Raw genomic sequence first — 22820 nt, forward strand, 5'->3', positions numbered from 1 at the left:
GGAAAATATTATAGTTCATTTTTGCCTTTGGACAGTGTTTGCCATATGAAGATGTAAAAGAGCTTAGTAAACAAGTATTTAGGACTGCAAATGAAATAAATAAGAGGTGCTCACAGTAATATGAGGGCAGCAAGGACCCTCAAAGTCAGTGAGAATACAATCTTCCTTACTGAATACTTTAATCTGGAGACCATCTTCAACCAGACTGGCAATTCAACCAGTAGCATTGCTGCTCTTGGAAACAGAGATACCACCTTTCCTTCTATTGCCTGCCCATCTGACGTCTTCCATTTCAGAGTCCTTTTCTTCACTCCAAACCTTTGGGAAGTGTGATCTTTCACCCCTCTTCCTGGAAGTCTCTTATGCAGAATGTGGTTCTGGTTCAGATGATTTCCTTTAAAATGTTAGGAAAACTTCCTTTTTCTATATGATTAATCTCAGCTTTACAGTACTTCATGAGGTATCTCAGAGCTAGAGAAATAAACCTGTCACCAAGGTAAATGGAAAAAAAATGCACACAGTGCATTTTTGAGCACAAAGTGCTCAATAAAATGCACACATATCATAATGTTTTTTTGTCAAGATTATCTACACAGCCTGAAAACTATTATGAAGAACTAAAGCCCCAGAATTTCAGATAATAGTGTCCTGCAAGGACTCCACAAGGCTATGTCTACAACTCCGGGTAACCTCATGTTGCCATCTAGTCATGGCAAGCAGTCCTGGTTCTTCCCAGTCTCTGGCTGAAGGAACACTGCAAACCAGGAATGAGATTTCTACCATCTTGAAGAAGCTAATTTGAGCACTGCGAAAGAAACATGAAGTGAAGATCTGACAAGGAAGACAAGTGCTTTGAATCTTGACAGCCATTCACCAGATAGACTGTGCTATGCTCTTAATGCCTGACAGTGCCCTGGGCCTGCTGGGCCTGTTCACCATGGGTACTTGTAAGCAAAGCACTGACGAGCTGTGACAATTTTCCTCTAGCAGAGTTAGCTATTCTTGAAGTGCACTTGAGAGCCTGAAGTATGCTCTCAGCTCCTGCTGAAATACAGTTCACAATAAGGAGGAAACAGAGCAGCGAGATGTCCATAGCACAATTCTGCTCAAGCATCCTGCAAGCAGAGGCAATAAGTCTAGGCAGCAGCAGGAGTTTATGCTGAACTAAAGGCATAAAATCATAGAATCATAGAATGAGCTAGGTTGGAAAAGACCTACAAGATCACCTAGTCCAACCATCCACCTACCACCACCAACCCCACTAAACTATGTCTCCCAACACTATATCTAAACGTTTCTTGAACACCTCCAGGGATGGTGGTGACTCAACCACCTCCCTGGGCAGCCTGTTCCAGCGCCTGACCACTCTTTCAGAAAAGTAGTATTTCCTAATGTCCAGCCTAAATCTCCCCTGGCGCAACTTGAGGCCATTCCCCCTCGTCCTGTCACTAGTTATAAGAGAGAAGAGGCCGACCCCCCGCTCACCACAACCTCCCTTCAGGTAGTTATAGAGAGCAATGAGGTCTCCCCTGAGTCTCCTCTTCTCCAGACTGGACAATCCCAGCTCCCTCAGCCGTTCCTCATAAGGCCTGTGCTCCACACCCCTCACCAGCTTCGTCGCCCTCCTCTGAACATGCTCCAGGGCCTCAATGTCTTTTTTGCAGTGAGGGGCCCAAAACTGGATGCAGTACTCGAGGTGGGGCCTCACTAGGGCTGAGTACAGAGGGAGAATGACTTCCCTACTCCTACTGGCAACATTATTTCTGATACAAGCCAGGATGCCATTGGCCTTCTTGGCCACCTCGGCACACTGCTGGCTCATGCTCTGCCGAGCGTCGACTAATACCCCTAGGTCCATTTCCTCCATACAACTTTCGAGCCACTCTGCCCCAAGCCTGTAGCGTTGCCTGGGATTGTTGAGGCCAAAGTGCAGGACCCGGCACTTGGCCTTGTTGAACCTCATCCCATTGGCTTCAGCCCAGAGATCCAACCTGTCCAGATCTCTCTGTAGGGCCTCTCTAGCCCCAGGCAGATCCACACTTCCTGCCAGCTTGGTGTCATCTGCAAACTTACTGAGGGTGCTCTCAATGCCCTCATCCAGGTCATCAGTAAAGATATTGAAGAGGACAGGCCCCAGCACCGACCCCTGGGGAACACCACTCATGACTGGTCGCCAGCTGGATTTAACTCCATTCACCACCACTCTCTGGGCCCGGCCTTTCAGCCAGCTCCTTACCCAGCAAAGGGTGTACCTGTCCAAGCCGGACAGGTGTGCACCAAGGTACTGCCCCTATCCTTGGAGGAATGTGGATGAGCCAAATCACAGTGGAGCAGCCAAGACTCCTGTGGCTGTGAAATGCAAGGACAGTCCATTTTCTTAGCACACAGTGTGCAGAGAAACTGTGCACTTTGCAAAGTGCCCCCTTCACTCCATTCAGCTGTGGTGTGAGAAGACTGTGGAGGCCTGTATTTCACACCTTCTTTTTTTGCACTGCCTATTCAAAATTTCATTCTGCCTCATACAATTATATCTTGTGAAGAACAAAGTTGAAAGGCAGATTTCTCTTACACTTTAGACCCAAGCTCATTAACACTTCATCATTTTCATAATTCATTAGTTTCAATTTCACAGGAACTGCCACCAACAGTGATTTTTTCATCATGGCTAAAATAGATTAAACTCTGTAGGAAATCATAAAATTGTAATCCTGTGAGAAAGCATGAGTTGGATGCACAAAGAAACACTCTGGAAGAGGTCCAAAATGGAAGTTTCTTCCATTTACTTCCATGGAAGCTCTTTCTTGTTGAGGAAAAAAAAAAGAAAACACAAAACAGCAAAAACAACCAACAGCTTCATGAAAGAGTCACTAGGAAAGACAAGAAAGACAAAATAGGCATGGGTTGCCCAACACAGTCTAGAACCATGTAACAGAGAGAATAATGCATCTTAGACATGGAAAAAATGGAAGAAGAAGCAGCAAAGATGGAAAGGCCTTGAAACAGATGAACACAGACAGTGCCTTACAAGAAAACAGATCATACGATACCATTGAGAAAGTCATCAAAAAGTAAGGCAAGAAGCAGTGTCAGGGACACATAAAGGGACTTGCAGGTAGAGCTGTTGCAGAAAGACATCATGAACACTGTAACGACTTCTGCCAGTGTATTCTAAATGTTCCGCTCTCTAGCTAAAACTCTTTCACTTAATACCACCACAAGCCTAGTGCATGAATAAGAGCCAGAAGGGCTCAGGGAACTGGAGAAATGATGTGAAGGGGTTCCATCATGCTTTATCTCAGTAAAGCATGGCAAGTCTGCCAGCTGGACCTGCTCCTTCTACCAGCCATGTTTATGACTTCCCCTGGAGGCACAGGAACATTGGAGTCTGGAAAGACAGTCAGTACCCTCTGCCTTGGAGTGATCCCACTGTCCCAGCAAAATGAGAAGGGCTGAAGGCAGCAGGACAAGCAGCAAAGCCAGCCAGAGCTGTTTGCTGCCAAGCCAGTGCAAGGCATGTCATGGCAACAGTGGTATCAAGCAAGGGATGTCAAAGGGAACACCAGTGAGAGGTCTGGTTAAAAGACTGTGGAGTTACCATCTTAAATTTTAGAAGAGTAATTAAAAAGTGAAATCACTCCCATGATAGCAAATCTCATAGTTGGCCAGAATCTGGAAAGATAAGAGATCTCAAGCACATGGAGGCAAGACTTTAGAGGATGGCTGTGTTCTCAGTAGCCCCATGTCAACACAAGTGCTATTAAATAAGGAATTCAAACCTTTGAATTCAGATGCCTCTGAAGGATTACACAGAAATAAAAAAACAGTGAATGGGACTAAGAGCTCCATTAGAGAAGAAGAAGCTGAGGTAACTGGGTCCCATGAGACTGTATAAGCAGTAAGAAGAGGGGAAATTGTCCATGTGACCAGAACTACAGGACTTCCAAATGCAAATCTGCAGGGAAAAATCAAAGCGGAGAGGAAGGCAGAATGCCCAGGGACAGTACGACTCAAAAACATCATCATCTGGATAGAGAAATGATGGGGAGCTCTAATGAGAAAAATAAACTTGTGGACAGATTCTAGTCAGTGCCAAAAGGTGACACTCTGAAGGGCACACTGGTGAAGTGAAAGGAAAGATGAATCAATTGCAACTATTTAAAGCAGTTCAGAACCTGGCCTTGTCATGCTCACTTACTGACTGAACAAAGGGCAGAAAACACAGCACAGTCAACAGAGAACCATTAATGTGTGTTATTAAGGCTTCTATCACCCGTAAAATGTTACCATTATTGTAACTTTGTTTTGTGCTACTCGAAACTGAACACTGATCTCCACATTTCATCTTTGGTTTCCTGAAGTTGACTTCTTTCAGTGGGCTTCTAAGTACTGGGTAAAACTTAATATGTCTTGACAAGGGCTGGAACACCTCTTCTATGAAGAAAGATTGAAGAGAGCTGGGATTGTTTTCTTGAAGAAGAGAAGGCTCCAGGGAGACCTCATTGAGGCCTTCCAGTACTTGAGGAGAGCTTATAAGCAGGAATGCGAGCAATTTTTTACACAATCTAATCATGATAGGAGGTGGGGAGAATGGCTTTAAACTACAAGAGAGGAGATGTATGTTAGATGTTAGGAAGAAATTATTCACTCATAGAGCGATGAGGCACTGGCACAGGCTACCCAGAGAAGCTGTGGATGCCCCGTCCCTGGAGGTGTTCAAGGCCAGGCTGGATGGGGCCTTGGGCAGCCTGAGCTGGTGGGGGGCAGCCGGCCCACAGCAGGGGATGGGAACTCAGTTATTTTTAAGGTCCCTTCCAACCTAAGCCATTCTATGATTAAGATTATGAACACGTCTGGCTCACAGAACCCACCTTGTATTTGTTATTGCATTCATCATATTCTTGTCATCTTGCCACTACTCTGGTGAGAGGTGGAGATTTTTTTGCTCTTTGGGTGCCCTGAGTGTATTTTGTGAGCCCAAGAAGGATGAATTTTATGCCTGCATCTTTCAGCAGGATTACACCAGGCAGGTAGAAAAGTGCCTGCTTATAGCTTTGGCAAAAGTCATAAGATCCTCTGCATGACAGTGCCATGATTCCTCCCTAAGCAGCAGTGCTCATGTCAGAGAAGCATTCCCAGCTCCTCATAATGTGTCCTCAGCCACTGAAAAGCACCAACACCTCCCAGCCTGTCCTCTCCACAGGGAGCCCTGAGGCTGTGATCCAGTGGTCAGCAGAGCCCTTTGGGTCTCTGTACCATGAATTCTTTTGTAATTAGACTGCTTTGGCTGTATAGTGCCTGGTGATTTGTGGTGTTTTACACTGTTTAACTAAATATGGGTGGAGTTATAACCGTACAGTGACAAGTCATTTCTATGTGGATGCTCCTCTCTCACTGAGGGGCTTGATCTAATCTTTTGGTTAAAATTCAGGCTCCCAAATGGCAGTTTTCTGGCACAGAAACAATCATTAGTCCAAATGTGGGCAATCTGCTCATGTTTGTAAACACGAACAGGTGCAGTTTACATCCACCTGCAACTTGGGATGCCAAAGTGAACATGTGGTTCTTCACAGAACAAAGTCCTTAGAACCGGTGTCTGCACAAAGGGCTTTCTTTAACTGCTGCAAATTCAAATGAGTTCAGAGACTCTTGGGTTTTGGTTAATTCTCTGGAACAGCACCGGGTTTTTTGTCTTTATTTTAGTTTCCTGTGCTAGAGCTGCAAAGCAGATGTATTTCAAAGTATTGAAATTGCTCTTCGTAGATGTTTAATGAAAATCCCTGACTGCAACATAACTCTTACTAAGCCAAAAAGAAAAAAATTCTCCAGGCATTTTTTTTTTTTGCAGTTGTGAGAGATATGTAAGGGAAAGGGATTGTTTTTCCCAAAGTATGTTTGAAAACCCACTCTGCTGTATGGTCTGAGCACTCACAGTAAGTCTGATCCCTTCATGCTGATCCAGCACACACTGATGTTAAGAACAACTTCTGAGAATCACGCCTTACAAAAAATGCCTGCATTGTTGTATTCAGTGCAAAATGGGAACCTACAGGGCCTGGGCTAGGACGAAGGGAGAAGTAAAAGGAGGAAATGCCTTGTTTGGGGAATGAGCTGTGGGGCTGAACAAAAGGGACAAGGCTTGAGCATTTCCTCCCTGTGGGAATCTCTGCTCATGGGACAAGGAGAGCCAGTGCCTCTCTGCCCACCCACAGGTAGAGCTGGGAGCCAGGTGAATGTCTCCTCTCCTGCAGATGCTGAAGGCATCTTCACTTTTTTAAGGAACTGGTAACCATGCAGGGCAACGAGCTGGAGAGGCTTCACAGGGCTGTGACTCATGGACACCGAGGAAGTTGAATCACCACAGCTGAGGTCGGTGCCCACAGCTGAGCTGCAGCCCAGGAGGCAGAGCCAAGAGGCGGCTGCAGCGCAGGATGCAGGCGCAAAGATGGGCACTGCAAATGGATCTCACAGATCCATCGTTTTCTCCCTGCCTTGTCTTGTCTGCCAGTGTGAACTTTTCTCCACTGCTCAGGGAACTTTTTTCTAGTTTAGCAGCCAAAATCTCTGTAACAACGTGAGGTTTGGCCTGCACAGTTCCACAGCATGCTCTTGTAAGGGAGGTCATCTCAGAAAGCTCTGCAGCATGCTGTGGGTTGTATTTTGCCACTTGGAGGAAAGTGCTGTTGCTATGTAACACAAAGGAGGGAGAAGGCAGGGAAGATAACTTTAGTGCATTTTGTCTATCCAGACCAAAACAGATTGCAGCATGGAGAGTTGCAAGGACAGCCCATATACATAGAGGATCTGCAGCTCCTCAGAGATGGATGGACTTGTAGTGAACCACTAGGCTGTGATCTGTTCTGTTTCTCCCCATTGTTTCTATTACCGTCACAATGCTCTGATATCTTGAGGCAACCATTCAGGGAACCAGGCTGTGTTTCCCTGAAAAACATAATTGTGCTTGGCTGTTTGAAGCCAGTTCCTTATGCTTTTTCATATTATTCCATACAAAGGCTGGGCAGTCACGGAGTGTAAGATGTGTGAGCTAAACCCACCCAGCTTTTCTTACCCTTCAGCCTAAAGAACACAGTTGCTGACTATCTTTTTTTGTTTTTCATCAGTCCTGTATCTGGAAGGATCTGTCCTTGTATTCGAGGATGTCTTCAAGCTGGTTGCCTTCTACTGCGTCAGTAGGTGAGCTGGATTCATTTGCTTCCATTCTTCCCTCTGGACTGCCTTTGTCCATGTGCCTTTCCCACAGCACAACCACCTCTGTCCATGAATTTGCTGGAAGCTTTGTCTGAGGGAAGACGATGGAGCTGCATCCACGAAGGAGCAAGGCACAGGACAGGGCTGGCAGGGTATGGAGGCAGAAGGTTCCTGGGTGAGCCAGGAACATCCACACGCACTTGGCAGTGACTTGGCCAGCCCACTGGCAGACTGTTCGTAGAATCATAGAATGGCTTAGGTTGGAAGGAACCCTACAGATCATGGAGTTCCAACCCACTAAATCAGGCTGCCCAGGATCGTTGCCCACAGGAGACTCAGAGCACTTAGTCACCTCTTCTGATGGATCATGGATTGAGAATGAGTTCCAGAAAGCAAGAAAAGCTTTTCTATCAGTTCCTGTCAGTTCTGAATGCCAAATATGCATTCAGACAGTTCAGATGATTTCTTAGTGTGCTGTTGAAAGACAAAGTGAGTGGGGAGTCATTTCCTGACAGAACCCAGGAATAAAAACATTGCTTAGGATCTGTCCTGGCAGCTTGTAGAACCTCTCAGTGATCATGAGTGGAGAGGCTGTTGTCAGGGCTGTAGTAAACACTCAGCTACAAATAGCTGGAAACAGATTATCAGACCGCTCAGGCTCCTTCCAAAGGAATGTTTGGCCTGTTCTGCCATGATGACTAAATTACCTTACATCACAAAAATTACACCTGTAGGCAACGGGCTTGTCTGAAAGCTGCCTGCCCTGTAAATAAAATCACATTTTTTTCTGTTAGTTTAATGTCTTCATGTTTCCTGATTTTAGATGTGGTTTTCCAAAAAAAAAAAGAAAAAGAACACGAATGACTCATGCATAAAACAATAACAAAGAAAGGAGAAGGCCTGTGGGAACCTTCTTCCTCTTTTAAACCTGATATCTGTTGATGTCTGTCAATATTTGTCATGAAAAAAATGGAGGGTTAAAATCTGTTAATGTCAAATACCCCTGCCCTATCAATACCTTCTGGGGACTATTATTACCATCATTTTTTTTTTATGGAGGTAGGAAGAGGTTTAGCAAATTGTCACTGGGCAAGAGACAAACCTAAGCAGTTCACTGCCAGCCTGAAAGCTCCACTAAATTATCTCAGACCTGTGTTTTAATGAAAGCCAGCTACCATCCTCTGAGAAACTGCATCTATTTGTATGGGAAGGTATTTTGAACCCTGTGGTGACCCCTGACATGACATTACTGCTGTTTTCAGAGGAGGAAGCCAACGCACAGTGATTAACCCAGTGGTGGGGCACATAGCATAGCTGCAGGAGCTGGTGATTGCTTCTGCAGTCAGAGCAGCTCAGGCTGGCACAGCGCACACACACAATTCCTTGCTGGCCTCTGGCAACATTCAGTACCTTTCAGAATTGAACTGAAATTGTGAGCCAATTCAATCACTAAAGCAATGGTAAAATCTGGAGTTTCTAGCAATTGAGGGATTTATTCTTCCACTAGTTTTTTGCTGTGTTTCTTTTTTCACAGGGATTTGCTACCCTTCACCCTGAAGTTACCGCAAGCAATATTAGAAGCCAGTAGCTTTCAAGATCTTGAAATCATCTCTAGTCTGGGGATAGGTAAGTCCCTCAAAGCTCCCTGGGTTTCTCTGAGGCTTGTGACAACCACAGTGCCTCCCACATGCACAATGCAGTGGTGAATAGATGAGCTGTTGTCTTCAGAACAGGTGAGGAAGCAATAGAGAAGGCATTTATTGTCTTTATGGAAGCACACTGAAAAAAAAAAAGGCCACACCACTTCACTTGGGCTTCTATGCAGGGCGTGAGACTGATGCTCCCACTGTATAGGCTGGGGCATAAATTTCAACAGCTGGAACACAGAACAGGTGGCACAGCCTCTCAGAATAGCTTACACACACTTGAAGTAGTTGACATCAGAGGTATGTGAAAAGAGGAAAACACCTTTGCAATTTCCCCTTCTTATATATGGGGACAATGCTGATGGAAATGTAGTATTTTTGTATTTTGGTATTTCTACTTCCCATTGCTGGTTTTCTAGTTGGTAGAGAAGTGTGTAGTGTCTCAGCATGTTCTCTTGCCTCACACTAGTAAGATATGAAAAGGAATATTATTTTTAGTGACAGCACCAAATGAGCAAATTTTAGATCAGAAGCATACAGTTACAGATTTGGGAGATGCAGGTCTGTTAACTAAAAGCTCTCTCCTTCCTATTCCTTCCCATTAACTGCACTCCACTTGAGATGGCTGTTACAGTTAGGAATGTCTCTCGTGTTCCTTTGCTTTTCAGTTTTCACTCAGCTGTTGAGAACAATGAAGCAATGCTGGAAACGGAAGAGTTAGCTCAGTTAGAGATACTCAAAAGAACACCTTGGGACTTTTGGGATCTATTTTAGAATCTTCTGCATTAGACCTCCTAGAACGGCTGGGCAAACCCCTCTGGTTTCAGTTCAGCCAGCTTCGTTGAATTTGACCAAGCAGATTTGCCTTTAACATTCTCAGCATCCTCTATTTTGAGTATCTTCCAATTCTTGAATTCTTGAACACCCAATATGGGTGTTCAACCAGCAATTTGAAATAACAAGCTGCAAACTTATTACTGATTTTATTGTTATAGCAGATGTAAACTTTTGGATTAAAACATGAAGCACATCATGATTTTCCAACCTTCTTTTCTAATCTGAGCCAACAGAGAAGGTCATGATTCTGACAACAACCTCCAGCAATTTCTGAAAGGAAGGATTAACTAAAGCACAAGCACCAAAGCAGTGTTGGTTGTAGTCCTCCTTTTCTTCTCTCCTGTATACTGGTGGTCATAAAAGTGGTGATGGCTGCAGGTTTGTCTGCCATAGGGCATTGCATGCCAGAGAAGTTTCTGACAAGTGAGAAAAATGTTGTTATGTAGAGATTTCCTGGGAAATGATGGTAGCTTCTTGGGATGTCATGCTGCCTCAGTGAGGCCAGAGGATGGAGTAAAGAATGGTGCTGTTTGCTGTTTACTGGAACAAAATTTCATACAATGAAACAATGCATGCTTCCCGGTGTGGCTCTCCCAAAGGGAACTCAGCATTGCTTGAAATTCTAGTATGGTGATTTTTATTTATTTCAAATTGATGTGGATTTGGGGAAGGATGGGAGATTGAGAGGTGAAAATAAGATGTTTACCTGCAGGCTAGATTGTTCCACAAAGGATCTGGTTGTAACATATATTGTCAGAGAGGATATATTGCAGGTCCTCCAGCCTTGACTTCCCTGGTACAGAAAATGTTTTACCAGGAGAATTAGCATGATTGCAGTGCACAGAGAGCATATATCTTCATAGAAGAGCCAGAGTCTTAAAGAACTTCTTTATCAGTCCTCCTGGAGTGTAAGCTAAGGGAAGAACCAGGACAGCAACAGCAGAAGGATCAGACTGCCCAGGCAGCGTGGCCTGGCTAGGGAACACCTCTGTGAAGCAGCTGTGTAACCCTTGGTAAGACCACCACTGCCTCATTTGGACCCTAACAGGCTGAGTGGAGCATTGCATTTGCTTCATGGTGTTTTATCCTTGCCCTCTACTGGGAAAAATAGCCAACTTCCCTTCTGTAAATTGGTTTACTCACCATTTCCTCAGCCCGTGAGGTTCTGCAGCATTATATACTGACTTCCACTGCCCTGCATTTGCTGATACACAGAGGATTTAGAGCATTTAAGGGAAATCATGACCCAGACAGCCTTAGACGTGAGAGGCTTGGCAGCATGATGGTGTATGTGCTGTTGCATCTGTATGTCTGTTCCCAAGAGCTCGTGTTCCTCGTAACATTTTCATTTTAAGTTTCTTTTCTCTCCTCCCTCTCATGGTAGGAAATCAGAGAGTAAAGCTCAGCCTCCTAAAGAAAACATGGTAAAGTACTCTTAAAGTTGAATTAACCATGGATACTAGCCTAGGCTGAGAAGGGCTAACTCAACAATTTCATCTGGGTAAGAATGGAAGGGAAGAGCTGTTATCTAACTCTTACAAAGCTGCAGGCTTGACACCAGACATGCTGGAATACTTTAATTTAGTTATCTGCATCTCTGTGTTTCCAGGATATCACATTTTCCCCATGTTCTCATCCAGGGAATACCCTTAGAAGTTTTACCCTTTTTCACTGGTCAGAAAACAGAGGGTTTGCAGGATCCTCTGTTTCCAGATGCTTCCAGGAGTGGATCCTGAATTAGCAGCTCAGTCATAGAATCATAGAATTGCTCAGATTGGAAAAGACCTTCAAGATCATCAAGTTCAACCACAGCCTAACCACACTGCCCTAACTCTAACAACCCACCACTAAATCATGTTCCCGAGCACCACATCCAAAAGGTTTTTAAACACATTCAGGGATGATGACTCAACAACCTCCCTGGGGAGCCTATTCCAGTGCTTGACAACCCTTTCTCTAAAGAAGTTTTTCCTGATATCCAACCTAAACCTCCCCTGGTGCAACTTGAGGCCATTTCCCCTTGTTCTGTCACCTGTCACCAGTGAGAAGAGACCAACCCCACTCTCGCTGCAGTCACCTTTCAGGTATTTGAAGAGAGCAATAAGGTCTCCCCTCAGCCTCCTCTTCCCCAGACTAAACAGCCCCAGTTCCTTCAGTCTCTCCTTGTAGTCTCTCTCAAGGAATGATTAAAAGCAATCAGGCCAGTAAGGCCTGAAAACACACCTCTGGAGAAAGGGAGAAAGCTTAAGTATGTGCCGAAACTGTTCAGAAGACATAAAAACACTTTAAAATGTTTTAAAACAATTTATTTATTGAAAGACAAATTCTAATAAGAGGTGTAACATATAGAAATGATTTCTTGCATCTAAATCATCTAATCTAATTCCTTTCCCACTCATAGCTGATGGTACCAACATACTACTCTGTAGTCCTTCAGCATAAAGCCCTCATGTATATCCAGTCTTTTGCACCATCTTTCCTCTCTTACGCATGCAGGTGAGCAGTGTTGTGGCAAGGTGCAAAACAGGGACTGGGCATGGCTATGGACAATGATTATCAGAGCTGTAGAAGTTAAAGATAAATGTAATCTGTCAAAGTAATATGAAATGATGTAGTAAAGTCATATATTTCTGGACTGGTTGTAGTGCAAAGCAGGATCAGAGCTCTATGCAGATCAGGATCTGCCACATGAGCTCACTGTGGAGCAGAGTCCTCTTCAACTGATGCCCTTGGTGCTCCCAGCACACGTTGGATCCAGGCATGTTGGATCCAGCCTGCGTGTCCCAGCCCTGCACCTTCACACAGCCAGCAAGACAGAGACTGCACCTGCCTGCGGTCTTCACCCACCCACCTGTTTCTGCAATTTAGGCAGTGACCACTGAGCAAACCACAGACCCTTTTTCTCAAATAGTCATACTTACAACTTGTACCTTTCTGCTCACACTGGATAGCATGAATAGCTCTCACTAGAGGAGTATCCAAAAACTGCCATAATGAATTCTTGTGGTGACCCTTCTGAGATCATCCCCTGGTTTGAAGTATCTCACATGCACAAAGCATCAACCCTTTTTTCACACTGTTTTGTGCAGAGGTGTGAAAGAAGTGTACTATTTCTTTTAACAAATGCTGGACTTCTACATATGGTTAGCAGCTAAAATTCTCTCCAGGAGTTCTTTTCATTTTTCTTTCTCATCTTTTTTTTTTGGCAGAGTTTTGGGATTCCTCTTTAAACCGCAGGACGAGAGCGGAGGCATTATCCCACCCTGCAACAGACTCTGCCTTCAACACAGACCAGGCGGATGGTTTGAGATCTACCCAGTGTGTTGCAAGTAGCGCAAACCACTGCTCATGTGAAATTGAGCTGTCAATAGGAAATGACAGGCTGTGGTTCGTGAATCCTATTTTTATAGAAGAGTGTAGTAATCCTTTTCCTCCAGACTCACCTCCTCCCAAGAGCCATGCTGTGTGCGCCGGCCTGCCCCCTGCCACCACCACGTCGCCCCGCCGCCCCCCACCGCCCCCTCCACACTCTCACGGGCAGAAGTCTTCCCTGAAGCTCCCACGGGAACCCATGACGGCCTGTGAAGAAACCCAGCTTCTTCAGCCACTGGGCAAGAGCATCAAGGAAATGAAAATTGAGGGCGGTGACAGTGAGGAAGGGAAGCAGAGCTGCTCTGACAAGAAGCCATCAGCCGGCAGCCTCAAGAAGGGCCCCCAGCCTGCTGTGCCCCCACGGAGGCGGCCGTCCGAGAGGGCCGCAGAGGAGAGCTGCACGGGTAAGCCTGCAAGTTGTGAAATACCAAAAGGGGAACAGGCTGAAGAAAAACAAGAGCTGGGTACACAGAGTGAAGGTAAAAGGCTGCTGTGCAGGAAGGCTGCAGAAATGCCTGGAGAGGTTCCCGAGCACGCTGTGTCGCAGTTTCAGGAGGCAAAGCCCGAACCTGCAGAAAAGAAGTCCATGCCTGAGGTACAAAGTGATGCCACTGAGAAAGGAAAGTTGCCTCCTATCCCACCACCCAGAAGGAAGAGGCTTTCCCAGGCACCGCAGGTCCCCAGATCCTGCCAGTCAAAGCACAGAACAGTGGTGGAGCAGCCTGCAGCTGCAGCTCAGGCTCAGGGCACGGGCAGCCCAGCACCAGCAACAGGCTCTCCCACTGGCATCAGTGCCAAGACTGCACAGGGACGTGGCCACAAGTCTGTGAACTCAGCTGAACTGAAGGGCTCACATTTGTCCCTGGAAGGCCTGGGAGGCAGTGCCGCAGCCCAGACATCAGCATCTGAGCCAGACTCCTACTCCACCAGCAGCACCGAGGATGACCTGGAGATGCTGGGTACTTCGTCCAACAAGAAGACACACTCCATCATCTTGGGCAAGGCTAAGAACAGGCTGTCCTTTGTCAGCCTGTCCAACGTCTTCACAGTCTTTTTGTCTAGTGATAGAAAGCTGCAGAAGAAGATAGTGGAGCTGGCACAGGACAAGGACTCATACTTTGGCAACCTGGTACAAGACTACAGAGTGTACAGCCTGGAGATGATGGCAAAGCAGAGCTCCAGCACAGAGATGTTACAAGAAATCCGAATGATGATGACACAGCTGAAGAGTTACCTAGTGCAGAGCACCGAGCTGAAATCTCTGATAGATCCAGCTGCCTACACTGATGAGCAGTTAGGTATGTGTCTGTACTTTACTCGTCCTTGGGCAGGATTTGGGAAGGTAAGGGGGGAAATGGGATCAAGCAGACACAGGTTCTGCTTTACAGAAATTATAAATCTGAGGGGGCTGAACTGAAGTCTGCTCTGTGGTTGCCAACATTTGGAGAAGCAGCTCTAAAAAGTAGGAGTCCAGCAAGGTGGAAAATCCTATTTTGAATGTTTTGAGAGGATGAGTTTAAGCAGAATAGGTGTGTCTTTGTGTGTGTGAGACATATATATGTACATGTATATGCATATACATGCGTAAAAACATGCATACATGTATATAGGTCTGCATATACGTGCACCAAAAGCTGTGTTCTCTGCAAGCCAAGCCCTTGCACAGGCCCATTCCCTTGGTCCCCTTCCCCATGCTCCGTGGTGAGGATGGAGAGCTCCTTGTGCTTGGTGCACAGATTGAGGGCCAGTTGCTATCCCACACAGAGGGACAAGACTGCAACCATTTGGAGTGGCAGGTTGGAGGAATCACTTGATCCAGAACTGCACACCTCAGCCTCAAGGCAGGGAAGAGCTGCCTGCTCCAAGACCACTGCTGGGCCCAAAAATGCAGCATTCATGTCTCTATGCTAAATAATTTAATTGCCTTTGGGGAGGAAAAATAACCTTTTTGGCCATTTCAGGGTGTTTCTTCAATATTCTGTGAGGAATACTGTGCCAATTCCCTCCTTGCTTAAAAGTATGGACTGGCCTATGTTGAACATATGTCTATGAGGGAACATACAAAAGGCTGCAGGATGTTAATCCTACAGTACAGCCAGAAAAAGCATTCATGCACGTACTCTCACACTCTTTTGACTTAAAACTGTTTACTGAGGACCTAAGAACCAATGCTGAGCTATTTATGAGATTCCTAAGCTGTCTCAGAGCAAACTGGGAGATGGAAGGTCCCCAAGCCAGAACATGGTCAACCACCATGTCTCGTGGACCAGGGTGCCCAGGATATCCTGCCACTCCAGGACAAGCTGGGACTCAGAAGTGCCCAGCTTATGGTCTCAGCAACCCCTGCTGACTTCCTTCTCACCCAGCAAAGGCTTCAGGTGACCCTGCAGCCTCCCTGGCAGAGTGGACCTGTGCCAGCCCCTGAATACCTCAGAGAGAGGAGCTACAGTTTCACTTCTCACGCATCTCATGTAAGACCTACAGTATTTACCCTAGTAATTCCTTTCTTGGAGACAGAGGAGTTGTCAGCACAGGGAAGTCTGTCATTAATCTCGTTTAGTGAAGGTGGAAAGGAGGCAGAAAGAAGTGTCCTTTTTCTGCTCAGCAGAGCTGTGTGAGTGCAAGGATTACCCCACCTTCACACAGATACTCTTGATTAGATCCAGCACTGCTAATTTGTGGTTCGTTAGTGGGAACAGCTCTGCCAGCCTAGGAGGTGACTGTCTGCTCCTGCAGAGGACAGGGATCTCCACCATGGAAAACTTAGCATTCAAATACCTTTTACCTCAGGCTGATTTACTGGAACCCTTAAAATAGTTACACTTTGTATACCTAAAAGTTACTGCCTTCTGCTTCATTCCTCCCTGGTGGACTTTTTTGGCAGTGACCTGTTTGCCACAATGCAGGGGTGACAAATGATCCTTGCAGTCCTGCTGGTCCTGCCACTGGTTTCTAGGGTCTGGACAACGCACAAAAGACACTTTCTTACAATCTCTCCTGCTGAATATTAAGCAAATGTTCAGCCCACACAACTTCCGCTTCCACAGATGGCATAAGAATTGACTTAAATATCAGTAAATTAGAGTCACTTGAGTAAGAAGGGTGAGACTTCTGTCTCTGATCTGACAGCATCTTTCACGCTGGCCTTGAGCCTTTCCAGGACTTCTGGTGAGTGCTGGTAACGAAGTGTTTACTTTCTGAAATGTAAATTCTGTTCTGTGCTTAAAGCTATGCAACAGTGCATGAATAACCACATGTTTTCTTAGGAGTTTTACTGGCACCTGTACTCCAGTGATGATTATTTATCATGGATTTTTGTGTTCTCCCTTCTCTATGCAGATGTGATTTCTGAGTCAGCTTTGTACAAATGTGTCCTGAAACCTTTAAAAGAAGCCATCGATTCTTACTTAAAAGAAATCCACAACAAAGATGGATCTTTTCAGCAGCTAAAAGAGAACCAGCTTGTGATACAAAACACAACTACCACTGACCTAGGTGTCACGACCAGTGTGCCCGAAACCGTTGTGCTGGACAAGATCCTTCACAAGTTCACAACCATGCACAAGGCCTACTCCCCAGAAAAGAAAATTGCCATCTTGCTGAAGTCCTGCAAACTCATCTATGACTCCATGTCTCAGGGAAACCCAGGTACAGCACTCTCACTAAAATGATACTCCTCACTGGTCCTTCCCCAAGTACTACATGAGCAGAGTTGGTGTTATAGTGGTAATATCCAGATTGGAGGTAGCTGTAATGATCGTTGTGTTTGCTAACAGCTCTTCATAGGTTATGTTCAGATTGAGCCGATTAGGTTCTGTGAAGTTTTCTGCGCTAATGACAGGTACAAAATGTTTCCTGGTTAACTTTCAGCTCCATAACTCTAGGGTCCCAGCTTATAGCAGTTTAATGGCACACTCTAGGAATGGATCTTTGGGAAAGGTCTCTAGGTTTGGCCCTGACAAAAAAGTTTTGCCTAAATTGAGGAGGAGAAGTAGAATAGTGGTGCTGTATGTTACTAATTCCTGATGCTCTGGTAAACTCCAAGAGCCACTACTAAGCTTCTCTGGTGTGATTAAATCTGTACTCTGAGTATAAGCATAACTTGGACTTGAGGCCAGCCACTAAATGCACACGTCAAGCCCTCATCCTGAAGACAGGATGCATTTTTGTAGATAGACCAGTAAACCCCTTCCGCTAGGAGCTTGCCTTGCCAATTTAAGAGCTTTCTTTGTGTACTGGGGAGTAGATTACAAGCCATGAACAAATTTGGAGACTAGACACGTGCTCATTTGCAGTTTCCTGCAGTTGTTCAAGAAGTTAGAATCTCCAAAGATGTTTGTAGCTGCTCTGCTTTATTTCGCACTGATAACAGCCATGGGGCATTCACACAGGAACTGTGTCTCTTCTGAGTCTCATCTCAGTGTCTTCCCTTGGACAGCATGCAGCAGAGTTCAACAGGTCATCTAGACACATGAACAGCAGAGCAGAAAGCCCCAGCAGGGCTAAGCTTATGCTGCAGAGTGGACAGGACCTGTGACTGCCTTCATATCCTATGAGAAGATTTGGACACATATAGGGGAATTTGCTGTAACTCTATTAAAACAGCTATGTTACTTTAAGTTTGAGAGAAAATCTGATGGAGTTCTAAGACTCAAATGCCACATTAAAACCTACCTAGGAGACATAGTCTCCTTCTGATGCTGGTGATACATTTTGTCACATCTCAGCTAGCTCAGGGTTGGAATTTCTCTGTTACAGGAAATGCTGTTGCGTCACTTTATGCAAAAGAAATTATGGGCCAGTGAACCCATAAAAAACCCTAAAAGTTCAAAATATTTGGCATTCATGGAAATCAGGTTATTTCATTGTGGTTTGCTGTTCTAACCAAAGCACTTTGTTTTGGCCACCTCAGCTGTTTTCTTATGTCAGATACTGCTGTGATTAGGACTTCATTCAGAAGCCAAGTTGTCCCCTGTGCAGCCAATTCCCTGCCCAGTATATATGACCAATGTTGCGCATCAGCATGCAGTCAGAAGGAAACTGGTCTAACATTAGGGAAATGTACTCCTGTGAATTTAGCGCCCAGAAGAGGAGGAATGCTATGTCTAAGTCACAGCAGACACAGCACTCAGAGACAAATGCAGTGAGACATCCTGTAGGCACGGTTGGAAGTACAATGTGTGGAACATCCTAGATCACCGTTACCTCAGGTGTTACCTCAGTATTCCACCTGGCAAAGACAAATGCTCAGCAAACTGAAATATTTTTCTGATGGAAAATTCCCAGATGTTGCTGTGCAGAAGAGCATGCTGTTTGCTGCTCAGACCAAATTTCAGTGGCTAGAAGTACTTTCCTCTGCCTGCTTCAGAAGCAGCAGCCCAAGGGCCCTTTTGCTTTCAGTGGCCTCAGGACAGTGTATTGCTCTTTGCACCGGAAGAGTAGAGGCCACACTGTGTTTCCTGTGCAACTGCCTGTTCTTCTTTTTGCTCCTTTTACTCACTGCTGAATTAGTGAGTTCCCTCATCTTCCAAGGTCAGAGCATGTGGAACACAAAACTAATCTTTCCCTCTGCCACAATACCTCTGTCAGAAAAATTATCTGCTCAGTAATGCTGTAAATATGTATGTTATCTGATTTAATTTGCAACTGGGAAGTTCAGATCAGGTCTTTATTTACTTTAGGCTGACTACAGAACAAGCTGACCTGAGAATATAGCTTCATATCTCAAAGCAAAGTGCAAATACAACCTAATCAAACACACTTTTTTTCAGACACAATATTTTTAACATATTGGCTCACATGTACAGCAGTTGAGGTTCAAGAATATACAATTGGTACCAAGTTTTCTTTAAAACTAAGGATAGCCAGAGCCATGTGTCCCTATGGCAGAGTCCATCTTTGTACTGTTGCAAGAGTTAGGAAACTCTGAAGTCAGCCTTGGTTGGCTCCATGTCGATCCCTCTGCTTTGAGAAAAAAGGAGTTCACTGGCTTGGTTATCAGAATTATAAAAGAAGAAAGAAATTTGTATCACATGACAAAATATGCCTGACAAAGTGACTGTGATAATTTGTGTTAGATACTTAGACTATGAGCTGAATGGGTCAAATTCTCAGCTGGTGCAATGCAGCATTTCTCCCTCAAGTTGAAAGCAATCTACTTGTGGATCTGATTTATCACATGGAATCAAGAAGGTTCACAGCCATTGTCAGTACACCTTTCTCCAAACAGACCTCTGAGTACAACCACAAGATTTAGATGTTTGTTGGAGCAGGACTCATCTCCAGCCATATCTAGCTGTAGGTGGCACAGACGGGTATCACGTACAGCTTCTCGTTATAAACCACGGAGACTTAGGAGATGGAGTTCAGTTGATTCATCTGGCGAGAGGTAGGTGTCTGTTTCAGGGTGAGATGATTCACAGCTCCTCTGATGATATTGATTAGTTCATTGCTGGCTATAAAAGCGGTTTAGGGGTAGTGGTTCAGATGTTCATGTTGATAGTGTAGGCAGATATTAGTAAGTGAATCCTCCCAGAAGGGACAATTATGATAGTACTGCAGTGCCTCATGGAGCTTTTCCGAGTTCTGGGAAAATTTAAGTAACAGCAGCATATGCTTTCAAAATTCAATCTACAATTTAAAGGCATGTAACCTTCCTGCTAAAATTACTAGGAGTAATTAGGGAGAATAACATACTTTAAAATAATAGAAGGAGAGTTTGGATTCTGTTTGCAAATTGGCTAGTGTTTCTTGCTGTGTGTGCTAGAAGAATTAAGAGGTGGGATTCAGAGGGCACTGTAAGCTTCCAGCAATCTGGCTGCTCCAGCATCTCAAAGGCATGGTCCGGTAACCACAGGCAGAGCCGGGTGCATATCTCATTTGTATAGAAGCACTATAATCATTTACAGAAAGAGCTGCTTATTGTTAATCTTCCAGAAATATCTTTCCTCAGGCAAAATGTCAAAGGTGTTTTATATGGTAGAAATCTCTACTTTTTGCTATATCAAACACACAAGTGACATTGTGGAGTGATAATGAGATGCAAATTTGCAACATATGTGGAGCATACTGGCAAGGGTGTGACTGGAGCTCCTAGCCCTGTGCTACCTGGGAGCTGTAGCTCTGCAGAAGGGAACTGATGGAAAAGCAAAAACAGACAAGCCAAGACATCAGTTTATGAAGAAATACTAGGTGAGACAAACAATCCAAGTTTGGTCAGCGCATAAGCAGAGAAGTTCAAACACGGAAAAGCTCTAAAAATGAGCTGGAAGCTTGAAAGGTGGAGAGGCTACTTTATGAGGAGATTCGAGAAGAATAAGCAGAGGGACGATTTTCTTTCTGCAACATTTTTTAAAATTGCAGACTACTTGAGATTATGAAGTTTCATTGGTGGAGTATCTTTGAATTGCACAGAGTGGGACTGTATAGTTCAAAAACTGTTCCATGTTATGAACGGTGTCGTCAAGGTGACTGGCCCCAAAATACCTGATTTAGTAATTTCTATTTGCATAGTTTTGCATGGTTAATGTCTACGCTTCTTTTGGAAGAAGAACATAGATAGGATAAATATATATTCCACAGAAATCTTTCTGTTCCCTAGATTTTGGGATGAAAGATATCATCCTCTGTGGAACTGAGCAGCTGGATATCAGTTGCCCTGATGTGCTCCCATATGTGTGCTGGTTGTCAGAATAATCACAGAGGGAGAAGAAATACATGAATGTGTTAAAACAGGCTGTAATTTCTTTATGGGGGCTTGGGCAAAATTCCAGCTGCTTTAAATCGTGTGTTTAATTAATATCCATTCCATTCAAGCACTGCATGCCAGCCGGGAGCTGAAGTGGTATTTGCTTTGATATAAACATAATAGGATGGGCTTGTGGCAGAAGAGAAGGCTTATTTTAAGCTTCTTATAGATATTTATGAAATAAATGTTTCCTGATCCTGCAGGAAAGATGGGAGAAAAAAAACAAGCAAGTCCTATCTGAAGTAGGACGACACCACCTTGAACAAGCAAGCTCAATCCCAGTGCCACTGAGACCAGTAGCAGGGTCAGAGCTAGATATAACTCTGTCACCTACAAACTTACTGCTCTGTGAGACCACAGACTGAGCTGGGCATGCAAGACTGGAGGCTTGACTCTGACTCAGACTTGAAAGCAGAGCCTGCAGAGAGCAGCCTTGCTGCAACCCCAGGGTGGGCAGTGGTTAGGGCCAGCAGTGCCAACACACCGCTGGCCTAGTGCTGGGGACAGGTGGGCTGCAGGACACTGAAGAGCAACTGCTGCTTGGGTTGTTATCATGAGGGTTGTTCAATGCATCTTTGTGCCTCCTGCTTCTGGTCATATTAGAGCTGCTGACAGCACCTGTATCCCCATGAAGGGGCTGAGATACAGAGCATCTCCGGGCTGTCCTCAGTCTGCCTGCTGAGCATGTCCAAGCTACAGCCTGTGCCTATTGTGACATCTAAAGCCAGGAGAACACCCAGCCTTGTCTCCACACACAGTCGGTGGCAGGGGGTCATTGCAGCACCTTCAAGGAGAAGGCCTGACCTGCCCAAGGCAACACCAGAAGTTTGTGGCAATGCATGGATTCAGAATTAGATCCTGATGGCAACTCTGCTTCTCTCTTGTTGATTCCTATAGCTTTTGCTGATTTCAACTTTAGCTACAGACAAATTTAAGAATCAGGCTTCAAACAAACAGACATGGATTAAAATGAAGTCTACTAATTTATGCAGTTTATGAACATAAAATGTATGAGGAAATAGGATTCTTTTTATTACTGCATTCAGACATCCTTAAATGAGAAGGCAGTGGAAAATAATGGACTCAGTGCCTGCTTGTATACAGAACCCGTTCTTAGCCAACAAAAGAGAGAGAGAGAGATTCTGTAGACATTCTTGAAAAGTGTTCTCTAACTGTCATTTCTGCTGACAGTAAAAGTTGGTGGCTGGGGAAACCAAATTGGTAGATTCCAACTTGCTGTTTCAGCTCAGCATTGGTTGACAACCAGTCTGTTGGATGTTTGTTGATCTCTTTCAGTGACTTTAAAAACAATCAAACTAACAAAAACAACAAGGTAGCAGTTTTCTGTTTGTTTGTTTTTCCCGGTAGATAGGAATTCATGTTGTGAACTGGCAACTTCTTTAGATGTAGTAGGCACAGCATGGATTGGTCATGGAAAAGAAATAGTAGGGAAGATAAAGTTCTGCTTGTGGGCACTACACTGAAATCCTCTCCTGGCTTTCAGGAAATTAGGAGTACCAGAGCCACACCACTCATCAGTAACTGCCAGATCAGTAAGAAAAAGGTTTTAAAGCAGGGGGGAAAAAAAGAGCCATGTATACTCTTTGGTATTTCAACTTTCTTTACACTGTGTCTGTAGAGAATTATCTGCTGGCATTTCATTTCCTTAGCTCAAAAGGAAAACAGAGCTTTTCTCAGTGCAGTTTTTTAGTATGCTGTCATGCCTCAGTTGAGCTACCTTTTTTTTTTTTTTTTTTTTTTTTTTTGCTACACAATATTAAATAGCTGTAATACTGAGCTGCTTCTATTGTGTCAGTATGTGACAGTAGTGAACTGGACACTTTACTGAGCTGAGGCTCTCAGATACAGAAGCCAAAACAACAACAGGCAAACAAAATGTCCCTCCAGATGTTAATGAAACAACAGAGACCTTTCATAGTTTAAGATGAAGGCTTGGGGCCATGTTGTTTAACTGAAGATAGCCATAATAGAGCGAACAGAACTGAAAGAGT

At 44.7% G+C, this 22820-nt stretch overlaps 1 protein-coding gene across 3 annotated transcripts in view; it reads left to right on the forward strand.

Annotated features, from left to right (window-relative positions):
• Positions 1–22820, forward strand: part of RIN3 (Ras and Rab interactor 3) — a 58433-nt gene that overhangs the window by 29118 nt on the left and 6495 nt on the right. For all 3 annotated transcript variants that reach the window (XM_021403899.1, XM_021403900.1, XM_021403901.1), the window contains 4 exons: positions 7119–7191; positions 8741–8832; positions 12899–14359; positions 16401–16709. In XM_021403899.1, the coding sequence (XP_021259574.1) occupies positions 7119–7191; positions 8741–8832; positions 12899–14359; positions 16401–16709 (1935 nt within the window). The remainder of the gene's footprint in view (positions 1–7118; positions 7192–8740; positions 8833–12898; positions 14360–16400; positions 16710–22820) is intronic.

Source organism: Numida meleagris, chromosome 6 (assembly GCF_002078875.1).
Source record: "Numida meleagris isolate 19003 breed g44 Domestic line chromosome 6, NumMel1.0, whole genome shotgun sequence".
Taxonomy (NCBI): domain Eukaryota; kingdom Metazoa; phylum Chordata; class Aves; order Galliformes; family Numididae; genus Numida; species Numida meleagris.